General features: G+C 46.3%; 1 protein-coding gene across 2 annotated transcripts in view; it reads left to right on the forward strand.

Annotated features, from left to right (window-relative positions):
- The window catches only part of LOC135255367 (atos homolog protein A-like), a 33,598-nt gene extending 15,779 nt beyond the window's left edge, over window positions 1–17,819 (forward strand). The window contains exons 2-12 of one of the 2 annotated variants that reach the window (XM_064336450.1): window positions 9,236–9,420; window positions 9,663–9,865; window positions 10,278–10,403; window positions 10,597–12,100; window positions 12,444–12,569; window positions 13,884–13,972; window positions 14,433–14,532; window positions 15,179–15,337; window positions 15,519–15,587; window positions 16,691–16,890; window positions 17,015–17,819. In XM_064336450.1, coding sequence (XP_064192520.1) covers window positions 9,236–9,420; window positions 9,663–9,865; window positions 10,278–10,403; window positions 10,597–12,100; window positions 12,444–12,569; window positions 13,884–13,972; window positions 14,433–14,532; window positions 15,179–15,337; window positions 15,519–15,587; window positions 16,691–16,890; window positions 17,015–17,168 — 2,915 coding nt within the window. In that variant the 3' untranslated portion in view covers window positions 17,169–17,819. The remainder of the gene's footprint in view (window positions 1–9,235; window positions 9,421–9,662; window positions 9,866–10,277; window positions 10,404–10,596; window positions 12,101–12,443; window positions 12,570–13,883; window positions 13,973–14,432; window positions 14,533–15,178; window positions 15,338–15,518; window positions 15,588–16,690; window positions 16,891–17,014) is intronic. The other variant, XM_064336451.1, reaches the window with a different exon arrangement.
- Window positions 17,820–18,562: the final 743 nt, after the last annotated feature.

Here is an 18,562-nt window from a genome sequence, read left to right on the forward strand (position 1 = left end):
ATTGACATTATTTTACTGTAATGTGAATGTAGCCAGTTAAAAATTTGAATTTAACTGTACAATAAAACAACGTTCATATTGGTATTATTTTTATGCCTAATAGTTTACTTTGCAGATTCAATACAAATTGAGCTTCTGTCCGACGCTAAAGGACATTGGAACAGCCACGGATATTGCTGTTTTAACACTGGCAATGCAGTGTTGCATTAAGAATTACTTTGCACTCTCAGCAGAATCTCAGAAACATACTGTTGATTGAATGAATTGGTGTGATTTATGTAAATTGGCCTGACAGACACATTAGCATAAGCAGCATGTAACCAAGTAAACAGTTTTGTCTGTTTATAAATCAGTTCTGCTTTAAGCCCAAGGGTTTCCTTTTCTCCCCCGGGTTAATTCCTTCTGTCCATCTTGCTTCCTCATTGAATTAATGCTCCTAAGTTGATGAATTGTGGTTTTCTGTGTTGTCATGTAGTCGTGTCTTGAGTGATGCATGAGGAGGCTGGCCGGAGGGTCGGTCTTCTGTAAAATCGGAGGAGTGACCGCAGCCTTGATTAAGCGGCACAGTCAGAGGAGTTGTGTTATGGGAGAACTGAACAGCGCGTTGCGTGCATTACAGTGCAGGTGCACTGCAGGGCAGCTCAACATTAACAGCTGTGTGAAACTCGGGCAGTGATGGAGAGCTGGGCGATTGGGGGGGGGGGGGGGGAGTGCTCTGTCCTGATTAGACCTGTCTCGGTCACACAGTCTGAGCTAGCAGCAGCCCTCATCGCAGATAAGGAGCTGTTCGTTTATCAGAATCCCGATGAGCGTCTGTTGTTAGTTTGCAACAACAAAGAGATGGAGGGAGCGAGAGGGAAAACGAGGTAGCTCGCAGCCCTCCCTTAGCGCGTCGTTTCCGTTATATAGGTTGCGTTCGCTCTGACAAGATGAGGTCGGGCGTTGAGCCTCATCCCGGATGAGGGTCGCCACGCTCCGCTGCTTTAATAACCCCGTGACGTTAGCGCCTAGCTGCCGGGGAGCTAAATGCGGCCAGCACAGGCGCAGAGAAGAACAGGCCCGGCGCGAGGACGTCTGCCCGGACTGAACTGTCGCCCAGCAGGGCCCGCGAGAGGCCAGCTCACGCCGAAAGGAGAGACGGCACCGCTTTTTGTTTAATGGCACACCGGTGCATTCTGTGCCGCTCGCCCCTCTCTTCCCATGCCGGAGTGATTGATGTACCCTGTCCCCACCCACCATGCTGCTTGAAGCTTCGGTAATGCATGAAGTGGCTCATTATACAGTATGAAAAGGCTCTAATAGAGGGAATAAAACTGGCCTCAGTGATGTTTGTCTGTTTGGTCCTGTTTTCCCAGGGCGCGCCGCAGAAATAACTCCCAGTTTGAGTCTTACGTGGTTTTGCATTGCTATTTAACTGCCTAATTTTTTTTTTTCACTGCAGTGTCCATTAGCTCAAGCATCTGGAGGTCTGCCCAGATACACTCAGTCCGTGTTTTTACACTTTTTAATTAGGTTGTTTATGAATAAATGATAATCGACTGAGCTTGATACGGCAGTACCTTTAAGTTATTTTAGCATCACTGGCCATAATCCAAAACTGTTAATAACAAGGTGTGCTCTTGAGCCCGATAAGGAACATGTCTTATTGGCCTCTGTGGGCTAACCAATTTTGAGCCTTTACTTTGCCACTATTGTCAGTTTCCTTTCGACTTTGCCTGGATTGAAAAAGAGGATATTTGAAAATATCTAAGAGGCCCTGAAATGGTCCCTGTAGTGAATGGCCTCAGTGCTTCTGTTTGTACTGTAGAAGCAATGCTCCTGCTCTTTTCTAGGTGTTGCTCGGAAATGAATAAGTTATGACCTTCCACAGGAATAATCCACTTTACGCCGGGTCCCTGAAGCTGAAACCCTTAGCCCAGCTCTTCTCGTGTGCCCGTGTTGTTCGGGTTTCACGCGCGTGTCGGTGTGTTTACTAAAGAACTCGAGAGGAATCCTTATGAGGGCTCCTGTTGCCCCTCTGACCCATTGCTGGAAATAGAGGCTGACCTACAGGGTGACCTACTGCTCTGCACTCTGGAAGATCTTCCACCTGGCTTCTCCATGTGAAGAAAAGGTCTCTCTGTCCCGCTGTAGCCGGTCTCGCGGGCCAGAGAAGGTTCACCCGGGACACCCGGGCCACCCTCTGGGTTTGTGCTGATGTGCCGCACATTCTGTCCTCGGGCTTACACTCTGTAAGGAGATAGCCACCTCTCTGGAGCTCTGCTGCCTTTCAGAATGGGACTTTTCTTGGGGGACGGTGATTGGCTAGTAATGTTTGTTTTTTTTTTTTTCTCTCAAGGAGTCACAGTCACTTGTCTCCTCATTTGGCCATCAGTGAATCTGCTGATGGGAACATTTTGCTGGGCTTTTCATTTTTAGTTTTTAATTTTTACCGAGAATTTAATATTTACTGAGAAAGTGTACGTATGCAATTTTTTAGAAGAAATTATGAAATTCTTATTTTCTCTTTTCTTAGTACAATGTTTTTTCATGCTCAATGTGCGCTGTTGTTCATGTAGGGTTCAGTTCCACTCAGGAAAAACGAAGTTGGCACATCAAGGGAAAGCATGAAAAAAGATCCCCAGCATTCACAAAGCGCAGCTTCGGAGGGGTCACGGCAAACACGTCATTTTAAAGTTTTTACAGTTTTCGCAAAGCTTGCTGTCCGGGTAGTTTCAGGGTTGCAGGTGTGACAGAGAGATGAATAAAGTCGCGCTGTTTGTTGTCCCTGCGAAAGCTGGACTCGGACACGAGCGAGCGCAGCCTTCAGACAGCTGTCTGGGGCGAGCGGGGATCAAAGGCCGGATCGCACCAAGTACGGGGGACCTCTGGAGCCGAGCCCGCGGGCGCTGCCGCAGTTTCGCTTCCTTCTTTGGAAACCTCGACACGCATCAGCCGGTTGTAAATAAAATAGATTGAGGAACTCGCCTGACGACGTGACCACTACTTTTAGGTCAGTGGGACAGGAACGCAGGTTGCGTAAACTGGACATGTAACGGACAACAACTCTTCTTTAGAAAATGTTGTTGTTTAACAGAAATACTTTCCATTTTTGAAATGCAGCCCTTTAACTGTATCGACACTGCGACTGCGACCGTTACCGTGGTTGTACGAGGATGCGTTTCCACGTTGGGCAAGTTTGCATTTTCGAATCCTCTTTCGTAATTGACCACCTTGTTTTGTCACAGGCAGCCCTGAGATAGTGTACACAGCCCCCCCCCCCCCCCCAATTTCATGTGCCTGTTTGTCATGTGCCCACGTGTGATAAGCTGTTGGGAGAGTGTGGGAGGAGAGATGCTCTCCGTGTTTATCTCGCAAGTGCCTGCAGTAAGCAGCTTTCCCACACAGGCCCTGCCTGTAATCTCTACCGCTCCTCCGCTGCGTGTGTACGGATTTCTCATCTCTGGCCCCCCATGTCCAGTGACTGCAGACCATCTGCGGTACAGCCTCTCTGCTTTTGGGCTGCAGCCTTCCGACGCACGGCGCGCCCCGACCTCGCCGCCAGGTGGTCCAGAGCGCCGGAACTTTCCGCCCCGGCAGAGCAGAAGGCACTGCGGAGCCCATCGTACGGGCGGCGGTGTCCACAGCGTACCTTATCCTCCCGCCTCAGACGCCGGTCCTCGCCCAGTTTGTTCCGTTTTGTTTCTGTATTGCCGGAGATGAACTGAAGCGTGGCGTAATTGCCTACTTGTTTTTTATTCCTCTTTTCGTTCGTTCAGGCGAAATGCGCTTGTTGTAATTGCTTTTTTTCATGACACGGTTATTAGTATCTGAGCAGAGGAGCTGAGAGCTGAGATCACCCTGTTGCAGTGATCTGAGCTCTGGTAAAGCATTAATAATGACCTGACCTCTTTTTATCGTTTGAAATCTGCCTGTGCAGTGTAACAAAGTGACAATTAATGCATTGTGAAACCCCTGGGAAAGGCTTTTGACCACTTTGTAGAGGTGTAGTGTTGAAAAAGCTCACTTCAAATGCATACAAAGCAGTAATACTGCATGTTTCTTCACAGTTGCCTTTAGAAGGTCGCACACTGCCCTTCCCCACCCCCTCCACAGACTCTGTTATGCAAACCAAAATCTCTCAATTTCCCGGTAAATCTGTGGATTAACTAGAAATGGAATCCCCCAACAACGTTTGAATGTTCGGACTGTGAGAACGTAAGCGCATCTGACGGCTGTACGTCTAAACAAGACCGCCATTATGGTTTGACAAGAGGGGCATTCTTAGGCTAACATGACACTTGTCTGATTGTGTGCCTCCCAGAGCACTCTGGGAAGGGACAGCTGTGCGCTGCATGTGGGCATTGTGTAACCGGCGCGGAGTCGCAGGATTCGGAGCGGTCTTTTGTGGCTGTACACGACACATCGTCCCATAATGAGGCTCGGAGAGTGGAAGCGAGCTCTGTAGGCGACATAGAAACCAATCAGTGTCAGCACATGAATATGTGCCTTTATCCTTGATTGCAGGCACAGAAATAAATCTCCTTGAACTGATTCGGTGCTTCGTTAGCATTCGCCCCGAGCTCGCTGATTGCCAGCTCCCATTACTCTGAGTGCTGAAAGGAAGCGGTGGCATTCGCCCCCGGAGGAGGGTGCCAGGGCCAGTGCCACGTCGGAGGCCCCGTGCGGGCACGCGGGAGGGTGGGAGGGTGGGCTCGCCAGCCAGCTGATGCCCCGGTTGGGCTCCGGCTCCTCGAGGGGTCGGGCCCTAATAATCACGCGCTGCTCGTTTCTGGAAATAGCTCCCCGTTACGTAAACCCCCGGAGGTCCACGGAACAGGGATACCGAGGCGACGCAGCCCCCAGGGGCCCCCGTGCGGTGCCGTTGTTCGGGCAGCGCAGCTGAGCTAGCTTGCGGCACGAGCTCGGGGTGAAATCGACGCTCGTCGTGCGTTCCTGGCTTCCTGGCCCGTGCTCCTGCCGCAAGGTGAAATGGAAATGCAGGCAGCGGCGAGGTGGCGAAAGTTCATTAGGACTGGTCCGGGCTGTTCCGCTCCTTTTTACCGGGAACTCATTATTCCTGGTCATGCTATTGTTCCAGTGACGAGGTGAGCGTCACCCTGAATGACAGGAATGTTCGATTCATTCAAGCCTGTGCGATTAGCCCACAGCAGCAGGTCCCAGACTCGGTAGGTAAGGCCCCCACATTATCTCTTTCTGCGCAGTGTGAAAACAGACTGAAACCATGAGCTGCATGCGGTTATGTAGCACTCACAGACCTTGCCTTTGTGTTCCGTCTTTCCCTTTCCTCCTGAAGCCTTTACCGTCTGAATATTTTCTTTCCCCCCCACCTCCATTGCCCTGTCCTTTCTTCTTCCAGTGGAAACAGCTTTACCTTTAACCCAGTTCACCGTGAGCTCGAGGCCCAAAGCCACGAAACGAGAGGAGAAGTTCTGAAAGCAGTCACTTATTTCCCCGGCGCATGGGGACTGCAGCCGGCCTCCTCCTCTTCCTCCTCCTCCTCCTCCTCCTCGCTCGCCCCTTGTCGTCGGCGGTTTCTGCGCACGTCACGTGGGAGCGGTTCCCCTGGTTACCGCAGGCGTGACAGCCCGAGCCACCGCAGCCCCGCCGCCGCTCCGCGGACGCCAGACGCGTGGAGCGCCCCTCTCTAAACGAGACCAGCTGTTGGAGGCCTTCGGTCGCACGAGCTCGTATCAGACGGCGGGGCGGGTCCTGGAACCACAGCGACGGACAGCCCGGCTCTCCTGGCGTTTAGTCGCTACCAGATGTGTGTCCATTTCCTCTGGATTTGCGGCAGAAGACGCGGCGAACAAAAAATAATACGGCACAGTGTATTGTACATTGTTTTGGTTTTTTCCAGCGGTTTACCTGCGCAAAATCTAGCAGTAATAAAGGACAAGTAAATGGGAATAAGGCCCCGTTTTGTCTGGCAGCTGAACGGCTGCCAGGTTTGGTTGCGGTGGTTGTGGGAACGTTTGGCCTCACGCTGGTCTGCCCGTGCCGCGTTAGCGCGAGCGCTTAAGTGGAGATTATCCGCGAGCCCGGGGAAGGCTGGGAGTCGCAGAGGGGCCGGGCGTATGAACAGCAGCCGGCGGGTTTACGCAATCACAGAGGGCTTGTGTTATCAAGCCGGCGCGAACCGCCCTGCCCTGCCTGCAGTGCGCGCAAGAGATAAAGAGGACAGGTCACCGCGGCTCCGTTTGCACAGACGCTGGTGCCTTTCGGCCCCTGCGGAACGGCACCCTTTCCGCTGCTTCCAGCCGAGTCATCGCTTTCTGCGGAGCGCGGCCCTGTAAACGTTCCCTCCTAAAGAGTTCCGTCTCCAGACTGGTTTCGTCGCCGCTCGGCTCGCGGGCCTAACGAACGGCTTCTGCGGTCGGCGCACGTGTCCGCTCGCAGACGCGTGCCCGCCTAATCCGGTCAGTCGGCTGTGCTTTCGGCTAGTCTGATTACGCCGAGAGAGAGGGTTCCTCTGTGAGGAATGAGGAGGCCTCGGCTTTTCAGCAGGTTACTCAGCTCTGGCAGCAGGCCCCTTCAAAGCTCTGTGCCGTTTTTCCCACTGCCGCATAAATTCTTTCCTTGTGCCAGTTTGTGCACAGTGTTAAAAGGCTGAATAACTCAGCCATTCTTAAATGCCTTGGTAGAAGAGCAGGTATGGTTTCAGCCAGAATGGTTCCACATTCAGTTCAGAATGTCATCGAGTTTGACTGCAGAATTGTTTATTGAAAGTTCTTTGTTTGGTCAGTTTATTTGTATTGAGATTACAGATGAGGTCACTTGAATTTCCGGCCCAGAAATCTTCCCAATGGCCAATTTATTCCAATCTTGATCTTAAAATGGAGTGCTTGGCAAAGGCCTCCCTAAGGAGAAAATGAATTATGAGCTGAGATTGTGTCCTTTATTTAACCTAGTTCATTCAGCCCTGCATATGGTACAGTAATACATTTCTGCTACCACACCCAATGTCAACAGACACTGGAAACACAACAGGAATCCTGTTTGCGTGTCACTAAAATAACAAGCACCCTATATGAACAGTGTCATTAAAACTGCAATTAGCATAGCCAAAGTTTAAAAAAGCTAAAATTATCATCACATCTGATGTGGACAGATGGTCAAGTATACTCTCATTATATATATCTTTATAGTGTCTTCTCAGATCAGTATAAAGTTATGTTGTTGTTCTGTGGTTTTACTCAGAATATGTGGGTGTAACTACTCAATCTGTGCTTAAAATAGTCACCTTCCTGTCTGTATGGTCTGGGGTTTTGACTTTGTCCTCTGCTTATTTTGTTTTAGTTTTTTTAAAACCACATTTATTTTTGCTATAAAACTGTTTATCCTACTGCACATATTTCTATATAATATAGTACAAAATGGGTTTTAAATTGATTTTAATTGATTTCATTAAAGTTTGCTGGGGATAACTTGCCATGGGTCCAGTACCATAGTTTTTCTTTTTCTGTTAATTTTCTCCTTTTCTTCATGAATTGACATTACAGTAGCATTATGTGGCCGAACTACAGTTTGTAGCATATTGGCAATAAACATGATATATAACATCTTTAAGCAACCTATAGTATCAATTAACTTGATGGCTGAAAAGATCCTTTAGATTCTCTTAAGAGAATGCATGGGGTTTGGTTGCAGTCTAAAAAAGACAATGATGATGACTACACAGAAAATTCACTGCACTACTGAAAAGTTCAGTGGAAGCAATACTGTCTGGGACCTTTGTTTAAGTCATAAAGAACGCCTGCATCTGCTGTATTCACAGAGCTCTGCTGAATTTCCATTCAGTCTGCTAGCTTTGACTGAACTTTGTGCCGTAGCTCCAACAAAGGGTCCACTGTAAGGACTCGTCTTTTCAAAAGGGTGTACTTGCATATGCTAACACGTTTATCCCAGAGCATCAAACAGTGCATGGCGTCCTTCCATTATCGCCTGGTAAGGAGAAGATGTGTTACAGAAGGAAAGAGAAGAAAGCAAAGAAAGCTTTGATTTATACTGTAGCTTTACAGAGGCCATTTGGTTACCAGTATAGTGAGCAGAATAAGCCTGACTGCTAAGTCCAGGCAGTTTTAGCAGCCCTTAGTAAGTTACAACAGTGGACACCTTTCTGACTGTCTATTCCATACCACAAATTGTAGTGACAGTTCAGTTGTAGTAATTTTACTGTTCCAACAAACTTTGAGAATGTATTTGAGCTGGCTGGTCAGGGGATGAATTAAACATGAAAACCTCATAATGTACTGTAATCAGCCCAAGGACTATTTTCCACAAGAATAAATAGACCTATTTACTTTTCTAATTTTGCACTTGTCGATTTGCCAGATTTGTGTTGTTCAAGAAATGTGGTCCCTCTGAGATCCAAGATAATAGATAAAATGTGTGTGTCACTTGCCTATATGGAAACTATAAAAGACTCAATCTGACTGGCCCAACACACATTGGACACAACATGGCTGTACTCACAGGTCTTGGTTATCAACACTGTGCTTCCAGTAGAAAATTATTCAGTTACTGAATTTTTTTTTCATATTGTGAATTCATTCTGAAGGTTTTTTTCCTGAATTGATTTTGCAAAACGTAAGTTAAGGCTAGGCTATGAGACGTAGGCCCTAGTTTTGGAGTTCTTTAATAATTCCCTGAAGTTAAACAAAAGGGCCATAAAATGTATGTATTTATAGGTTTTTGTGTCGTCCTAAATATGTCACTGCGTGTTTTTGTTTGCTTTTATCTTTACCGCTGCTGCATTGATATATCGCTGGCTGCGATTTGTCTCTATGCTGTTGTGAAAGCACTGGACAGATCTGTTTGCCAGGGAACAATAGGGTAATTATGGTTCAGGGGTTCAGCGATATCTGCAAACAGTGGCAGTATGGATTTCTTTAAACACGGCTGGATAATATTGCAGTTGTGCTCTGCGTCTGCGCGGTGAGAGCAGATCCTGTTCACGTCTGAAGAGTGGCCCAGGAACAGCCTATTTTTCATAAAAATTAGACTATGATAGTGAGCTTTTCTTTTCAGGTTATGACCTATGATACTGTCGCATGCCTGAAGTATGAAATGGAGAAATTCACGTGCACATGCATGGCCGTTACTGTTATGACTCAACGACTGAATGACCAGCAGCGCGTTTCCCCCCCAGAGGAGGAAGGGGTAGACTGGTGATGGAAGCTGCTATAGCGCTATAGCGTCTCACCCTGTAACGTCCGTCGGCTCTGTCCCGCAGACACCTCGGAGGAGTTCTTTGAGTACGACGCAGAGGAGTTCCTGGTGCTCCTGTCGCTGCTGGTAACCGAGGGCCGGACTCCAGAATGTTCCGTGAAAGGACGCACGGAGGGGCTCCACTGCCCGCCGGCGCAGTCCGCCCTGCCAGTCCACTCCAAGCACGAGTGCAGCGACAAGGTGGCACAGGTAAAGGTCCTCTGTAAGGGAAAGGGTAGTGAGATAGATTCAGAACAGAACAGAACCTGCCACCTTCACCACTGTCTGGAATGTTCCTCTGTAGATTAGAGTGTGTCAGGTGAGAAATATTTCAGGTTTTTTTTGGGTACTTTAGTAAAACTGTATGTGATTGGGCACAGTCATTAGACTAGGCTCTGCAGTCATAGTTCATTGGAACATGAGTAGGCTGACTGTGTGTCCTGCTCCGATAGTGCTGCCAGGCGAGAAGGACGCGCTCGGAGGTCATGCTCCTCTGGAGGAACAACATCCCCATCATGATCGAGGTGATGCTGCTCCCAGACTGTTGCTATAGCGATGACGGTCCCACCACGGAAGGGAATGACATCACCGACCCCGCCATCAAGCAGGACGCGCTGCTGCTGGAGCGGTGGACCCTGCAGCCCGTTCCCAGGCAGTACGTCTTGCTGGGCCTTTCTCTTTGCGCAGCCGTCAACATTAGCAAAGCTGCGGCAATCCCGTAAATGCATCCTCTCAGATGAGGTGGTGTTCTCCACAGACGGCCTTACCCAGAAGGCACAGGGTTCCTGAGAACACGCTGGATGGACAGTAGTCCATCAGACGGTGCATGTGCATGTATGCAACATGCTCAGGAGAAAATATCTATTAGACTGACATAGCAATTGAGAGAAAACTCTCCAATAAAAGTCTTGTGAATGATGTGAATGATGATTAATTACTCACTTTATCACTTTGATATTGCTTCCTCTATGTTTGTAAAGGGGGTGTTTCTGACAGGTTGTATCATATTAAGGCAAGAGGGTTTTGAGGGGAGTGCTAACATGGATCTCTTCGGCGTCTGTGAACAGGAGCGGAGATCGATTCATCGAGGAGAAGACCTTGCTGTTGGCGGTGCGGTCCTACGTGTTCTTCTCCCAGCTCAGCGCCTGGCTGAGCGCTTCGCATGGCATCGTTCCCAGGAACATTCTGTATAGGTGAGCTTCAAAGTAATAGGGTCCCTGGGAAATCAATATAACGCCACCCATGTTAAACCTCAAAACAGTTATTTTGAGAGCGCGTTGGCTTCAAAGTGGATGCAGTCCAGTGGCGGTGAATGCGCAACGAATGCAGGAGGAGGTCTTTTTTAGACATGGCGACTGATCCTCTGCCCTTTTCTGTGTCTCCTAGGATCAGCGCGGCCGATGAGGAGCTGCTGTGGGACTTCTCCCAGCCCCCCACTGAGCATGCCTTCCCCGTCCCGAACGTCTCCCACAGCGTCGCCCTCAAAGTCCGCGTCCAGTCCCTCCCCCGACAACCCAACTATCCGGTCCTCAAGTGCAGCATTCATACCAGCCTGACCTTCTACGGGAAGAAGAGCTACGAGCAGGCGAAACCCAGGCAGGACGGCGACGTCACCGACGTCGACCAGCGAGGGTCGCCGTCCCGCCATGCCCGGTCCCCTGCCCCGCAGGCCGTGGCCCATTCGCGCCAGTACCCGCAACTGGAAGACCTTCCCTCTGGCAAAGCGGTGAAATGGTTGTATTCCAGACTCCACGGTTCCCCAGAGGGCTACGGACCATCAGTTAATGGGGCAGAAGGCTATAAGAAGCCCACTCCGGAGGAAACCCTCAGAGCCTCCAAGTCTCCCTCCCTGCTAGATCCGCTGGCTCCCCCCAGGCCTGGCAGCAGGCCGCCCCTGATGGAGACCAACCCCCTGATTGGCTCCCTGCTCCAGGAGAGGCAGGAGGTCATCGCCCGCATCGCCCAGCATTTAAATTACTGTGACCCCACCGCCCCCCACATCCCCGACAGCCTGTTCGCCAGTCCAGAGACGCAGGGCCTCAAATCCCTCTGGACGCCCCGCGAGGACGAGGACCTGTTCAGGAAGAGCAAGGAGTCCTGCGGCTCAGGCCAGGCCCAAGCCCCCGGCCGGGACCCCCCACAAGGCGCCCGTGACGGGAGGAGCTGGACTTCTCCCTCAGACACGCCCCAGGGCTTTGCCGGCAAAGCCAGGACGGACGACGAGCCGAGACCTTCCCCTAAACCAGCTGCCTGCAGGAAGCTGCTGCTCCTGGACCCTACGGAAGCTTCTAGAATATCAGAGGCCGTACAGGACATTTCCAGGCTGATCCAGGACACCTTTCAGCAGTCCCAGAACAGGTGTACCAGCCTTCTGCACTGCACATACAAGACCCACAAAGAGGGCAACGCACCAAATAAAGGCGAGAGTGGCCAGAGCAAAGGGAGCGTGCCGCAGCAGGGCTCCTCTCTAGACACCCTTACTACGAACAGCGGCGACTCGCACATTTGCACAGACTCCACAATTAGCAGAATTAATGTCGCCGACAGCACACGACAAGACTGCCCCCACCGACCTCAGGACCCCACCTGTGTAAAACTTGAAGACGCTGCGACGAATCCGGAGCAGAATGCGCCGCCCGGTTTCCAAAACGCCAAAAAGGGCCCTGGCGCCCTGCCGAGCGGTGAACGGTGTTCTCAACGGCCTGAACGCTCCTCTCCGAAAGACGTCACCCTTTCTGAAGACCGCGAGAAGCCCGATCCACAGGGCGGTCGTTGGCGGGACGAGAACAAGGACCCTTCTGCACGCGGCACTTTGGGCAGCCTTAAGCAGAGAGCCAGCGGACTGGAGCGGGCGGTCCACGCGGAGGGGGCGCAGAACGGGGACGTCCTGGTGAGTCATTGTGCTGGAGCTCTATCAAACCCAGCTGTCATACACACGGCGTGTTTCTTTTACTCTTCTGGAGGTGTATAATGAGAGGGATGAGTCATTTACATATTACACATCACTTACATCATGGCTCCCCCCAGTGATTTCTTGACACGAATCCTGTAAAAATCTGTTCATTTCCTTTTTTATTCAATTTTCCAGCTACTGATTTGCTTATAAGGTGAAAAGTGCATATCTGCCATGGTTCTGTTAAACGTTGTTATGATTATATAGGGTGTAATATAGTATAGTATATATGGGATTTTTCCCTCCCTGATCTTTATTTCTTTCGCTGTGTTGCGCACAGAGACCAAACAGCCAGTCTCCCTTGAAACCTTGCAATATTTGGAAAAAGCAGAATCGTCACTCCCTGGATGGGACTGCCATAAAAGCCTTCCACCCCCGCACCGGACTACCTCTGCTCTCCAGCCCTGTGAGTGTCACCTTATGAGTGTATTATATTAGACATGAAGATAGTTAAGTTCACTTTAATCATGGTCTAACCTTTAGTTTCCCCCCTGTGGTATGTCACTGTTCTCGTACAGTAGCCTACATGATCTAACACAAGGCTATTTGCTTTATCATTCCTTTACCAAGCCTGTCTGTCATTTATACTTATGTAAGATATAAAAACGCTTCTCGTAAAGATACTCTACCCCTACTATCCTAATCAGCATTGCGTACATACTGTCTGATATATGTAAGGGCTGCACTGCGGTCACTCAGTAATAAGAGCTTCTCTCATTACATGTGGCTTCTTTACCTTCCGATATCATGCCTCCAGGCAGTGTATGGTGAGAGGCTCTGCTCTGATGCCATTTTCACGCATGTTGAATGTGAGCTAAGTTAGAGGCTGATTATCAGCAGAGAGGCCTTCCTGTTTCATGCAATGGCGTCAGGTGCAGCCCTGAGCCAGATGTCTTAACTCATTTTCGTCAGCTAGGCCAAAAAGCCCCTGCTTCCTGTCTGGAGAAGGTAGCTCTGTCCAGGGACAAAGCCTCCATTTTCTGCCGTTGTATCGAGTGCATGACCTGTGGGTAGCGTCTGTACGCTGTGAGTTAGGCTCTCAGGCTCAAACGTGCCTTTTTTTAGACACTCCCTGATTTCACAGTCAGTTAACACATAGCAGGCCCTCTTCAATTGGTATGCTTTTAAAAGGCCTAAGGGCCCTTTTTAAGATGTTGATAGTGTTTTTTAAAGTAACGTACTTCTGTCTTCGAGATATTTACACATGAATAGGGAACACTGTGTTCAGTTATGATTGATTGCTTATTATTGTTAATGTGTGCTTTTTGGAAATACATTAGTGGAACTTCAGCTGCTTCTTATATAACTGCGTTGCTATAGAAATCTTCCAGAACAATGCTCACTTATAGTGTAGTAACTGCCTGGGGTTTTTCCGCTGGTGTTCCCAAATAGAGACAGTTATGAGACATGGGCACTTACTCTGAGCATCTGTCATATAGATTATCTTAATGCCCAAATACTCTCATATAACAAATCAGCTACCTACCTAAATGTAAATTGTGAATTTACATAATGCATTTACTAAAAGTACTTTATTTGCATTTAATACTTTGAATGCAGTGGCAGTGTTCAAAGGGTCATTGCATTAAATGTGGATGCTTTATGCAGAATGCTTTCTTTAAATGTATCCATAATATTATGAGCCATGTCAAGAAAAGGATCGTTTTAAGATGTTTTGTCTTCACTTGTAATTGAATGGGTTTAAAATGTTCTTTTTCAGGTTCCTCAAAGAAGAACGCAGACTGGCTACTTTGATTTAGACACATCACTAATTCGCTGCAATGGCTCGCCATGGGCTGCCAACAGAAGGTATGGAGTGATCGTATGCAGTTTGTCCACCATTGACTTTGCAAGCACAGATTATGGATCAGAATGCACAATCTTGCATTAGTTGAAAATGTATTTATACTGATTTGTGTCAGATACTTTATCTTCCTCATTAAGTTGCCAGTCAATATAATTACTAATGTACTGCCGTTATGTCCTGAAATATTCTAATCAAATTGGCCAACTGGCCACATCTAATCTCCTGATATTGTGTGCTGGGCATAGTTCTATGCACTAAGATAAGAAATTAATCTGTTGAGTGCAGGGCCTTTGTTTCTCTCCGATGGTTAAACCCTGTTTAGGGAGGACATTTTGATTTTTGAACGGGATGTCAGTCAATGTACTGACCCTCCATGCAAATATCCTTGTTGCTCTGATTCTCCTTTGTCTGACCATGTGTGCAAACTCTGAAAGCCTGGCCTTCTCATGAACCTCTTTTCAGAGTATGCTTGAACAGAGACAGTGACGCAGATGAGCCAAACCAGCAGCTGTTCAGCACAAGCGCTCCCCCCGCGAGCCTCAGCCTTTTGGGGAACTTTGAGGTACCTACTGTACTTTACACAGAAAAATTCCCATACACAAATCTAGGAGAAGTCCAGTTCTTCTTTCGTAAAATCATTTTCGGAAGAAGGTTTTTTTTTGTTACAAACCTGTAACAATGTTAAAGTTGTTTTAAAGGTCTTAAATTAGAAATGGTAACCCCCCCCCCCCAAATAATGAATAATTTAAAAATCACTTAATGAAAGCATTTAGTTCTTGCATTCTTTCGTTTCTGTTGTTTAAGGGATTCCAGCACCAAAAGGACTCAGTATTTTGGCAAAAGGTTTTGCAAAGTAAAACAAAATGTGACACAAATCGATTATAAATCATACACTCATAGATTTACACTCAAAATTCAAAGGTTCTGGAAGGAGACCCCTTTGTGGTTTGTTTTAGCATTGGGGATACTGATGCATTTCGGAGTAATTGTATGGTTCGAAAAATGCAAAACTGATAGATTGGGATGTCTACTGTAAGACTGAAGAGAAATGCATTGATTACCTCATTAAAAATATAGTAACGATGCTCAAGAGTCAGGCCTGAAACGACTTGTTTTAGCAAATTTGTTGCACTTACTGTCAATCCCAGAATCCTCTGCTTAATAAATTATACAGGTAGTGATAATGTATGTGAATTCTATGCCTGCAGGAGTGTGTGCTGAACTATCGTCTGGAGCCACTAGGAACGATTGAGGGCTTCACTGCAGAGGTGGGTGCCAGTGGAACGTTTTGCCCCAGTCACATGACCATTCCAGTGGATGTGTCATTCTACAGTGTCTCCGATGACAACGCACCTTCCCCATACATGGTGAGATGCCCTATGATGTTTTGACATCAATTCATTTGAATGGTTCCCAATTAACATCTTGCAAACACTAGATATAAACTGTTTAAACATCAAATTTCAATTATTGTCTGTAAACCAGCCCTTGTAAATGGGAAGCATAATTATATAATCTATTTTATCATTCTCTTCTTATTTTGTTTAGGGGGTAATAAACTTGGAGTCCCTTGGTAAAAGGGGTTATCGAGTCCCTTCTTCAGGAACAATTCAAGTGGTAAGATTCTCATTTCTGCATTATTTCAACTTCTTTTTGGATTTTTTTTTTTCATTCCAGTCATAAATTGATAAGTTGGCAATCTGTGATGCTTTAAATGCAAATATCAAGGAAGGAAATGGTAGAAGCTAGTGAATTAAAAAAAAATAATAATAAATTATAAATAAATATGTATTTATCACTTTTGCTTTTTTACATTCATATTAGAAACCAGGCTTAAAGATGTTGTCTCTTGACATTTCTCACACTTTCCAGGTATGAGTGGGCTGAAAATTTTCAAATGACATCCCCTTAATTGCTCAGTACATGCTATTGCTTTTATGAAGTCATAAGCCTATAATACATTAAGAAATCAGGAAACTGCATGTATAATAGTGTAAATGCAGTTAAAACTAGCTGTGGACTATGTCTTATCTCAGTGTTTTGGAGTGTTACAATAATGTCTTAATTACTAGATTAAAAATATGCACTGACACAACCCAGAGAACAAAGGAAAGAGAACAAAGCACAGTGCAGTATTGGCATTTGAGTGGGAAGTGGATTGTTGTGGAACTGGAGGAAAATGTGCCCTCTAGTGTTGTCAAGAAAAATAATGGGTGATCACGATGGTACATAATGCATCCATAGACCGTGCATGAAACTGTGATGGCCTATTGTGAGCTCAACAATTTAAATCCAGTTTAAACCCAGGAAGTAAGAACAATGCAATTATGTATTTTCCTGAACCTTTTCAAACAAAAAGCTAGCTTCCCACATCCAGCTTGGTAAGAAACATCGCATTGCCACACTAAAGTGTAAAACATGATCAGGAAGATTTATTTTTGTTACAGTGGAAAACAGTGGCCCATGCAGGCTGTCTTCTCTTCTCTGGGCTTCATATTCCTGGACGATCTCTTCAGCTGTTGTGTACTCTCTGTTGTTATATTTTTACACTATTTCAAAAGGCTGTACTGTAGCTGTTCAGGGAGAATAGTATTAAATAGTATTGGTTTTTTTGTAGGTCATTCAAATAGATGCACATATTAAGTCTAAACAAATTAAGTATCATGGAGTTCTTAGAAAAAATTATTCATATCTGCTTTCTGGTTTCCATTCCTTGTCAGACCTTATTCAATCCCAACAAGACGGTGGTGAAGATGTTTGTGGTGGTCTATGATCTGAGAGAGATGCCTGCCAGTCACCAAACATTCCTCAGACAGAGGACCTTCTCTGTTCCCGTAAAAAGGGAAACCAATGGACATGTTAGCAGGAAGACCCTCCCCCTGAGACAGGAGCGGACCTTGCGTTACCTCATTCATCTGAGGTAAGGATACAAGCCCCCCCCCCCTTCCGAAATCAGCGAGCTTACAACCTATTGACGTTATGTAGTGTTAAACAAATTTCATGTAGTCTTCTGTGGCTAATTATTTACTTTATATTTCTCAAAGGTTCCAGAGCTCAAAATCTGGAAAGATCTACCTCCACAGAGACATCCGGCTCCTGTTTTCACGTAAATCAATGGAAGTGGACAGTGGTGCTGCCTATGAGCTCAAGTCGTTTACAGAGTCCCCTGCTGATCCTCGGTTCTCTCCCAGATGCTAACCCTGTCTACAGTCTATGGACCTTACATTAAATGAAAATCTTGACCTACATATTTGCACATGTGCACACATATATGTGTATGTGTGTGTAAGCCAGTTGGAAATAGCTTGGTGGGCTATTGGAAAGACCCAGAAGCCTTTTAATCTAAAATAATTTCATGGTTGGTTTGATAGGTTCAGTGCATCATTTCTGATCAGGCTGATCAAATCAATTTTGATTACCAACCAATTCCAGTTTAAGACCTAAATATTTTCTTCTGAGGATATGCAGCAAAATGCAACTGACCATGAGCCACTTTGATGAAGAAAATAAACAATCAAGTGAGACAAAGACAAGATGACATCAAAAGAGCACTGTGTATTTCCACAATAACTGGAAATAAAATTAGTCATATTCAATTCTCATGTTTTGTACTGTTACTGAACCACTTTACTGGAAGTGTTGCAATAGAAAGAAAATACATTAGTAGCTTAGTGTTTACATGTTTACTTTGTTGGTTATTTAATATTTAAAATATTTCATTTACTGCACATGTAATGTCTGTTATTCTAAGCATAATGATGTAGTGACAAACTGCGTAAATCACACTATGTATTTTTGACATTAATATTGAGATCTGAAATATATATTAAAACCATGTTTAAAAGTGTACCTCTCTGTTTATTTGTGGTAAATTGAATTTTTGTTTAGCAGCTTTGATACTGCTGTTAAGACATGACACGTTCCACTATACTTGATTAGAATTTATTTAATTATTATATCAGCAGACATACCATTTTGGGGTGCTAATTACTCTGTTGTGTATCCATTCTAATAACAGAAAACCCCTTGACAGACAATAAAATATTTCCTTGCTGAATAGTAGTATTAGTAGTAGCGGTTGTGTTTGTGTGGCAGTTGTCTTCGTGTTGGGTTTCTTGTATGCAGTAGGTGCAAGACAACATAAGTCCAGTAGCAATATTTTAAGAGCACATCCTAGTCCTTTGAAACCAGCAGAAACCCAATAATTTAGTACTGAGTAGCGTTTCCATAGTGGCACGGATCCATCCTCTATGCCAGTTATTTTGATCTCAAAGATTCATAATTAGAATTTGAAATGGGGGCGACATAGCTCAGGAGATAAGACCGATTGTCTGGCAGTCGGAGGGTTGTCGGTTCAAACCCCGCCCTGGGCATGTCGAAGTGTCCTTAAGTAAGACACCTAACCCCTCACTGCCCTGGCGAATGAGAGGCATCAATTGTAAAGCGCTTTGGATAAAAGCGCTATATAAATGCAGTCCATTTACCATTTATTTGGTTGTATTTTAAAAACCACACTGCATTTTAAAATGCTGCACACATTGTGGTACAGATTGACTTTAATTGATTTACAAGTAGCCAACTATATAGATCGG

This window comes from Anguilla rostrata, chromosome 5, assembly GCF_018555375.3.
Source record: "Anguilla rostrata isolate EN2019 chromosome 5, ASM1855537v3, whole genome shotgun sequence".
Taxonomy (NCBI): domain Eukaryota; kingdom Metazoa; phylum Chordata; class Actinopteri; order Anguilliformes; family Anguillidae; genus Anguilla; species Anguilla rostrata.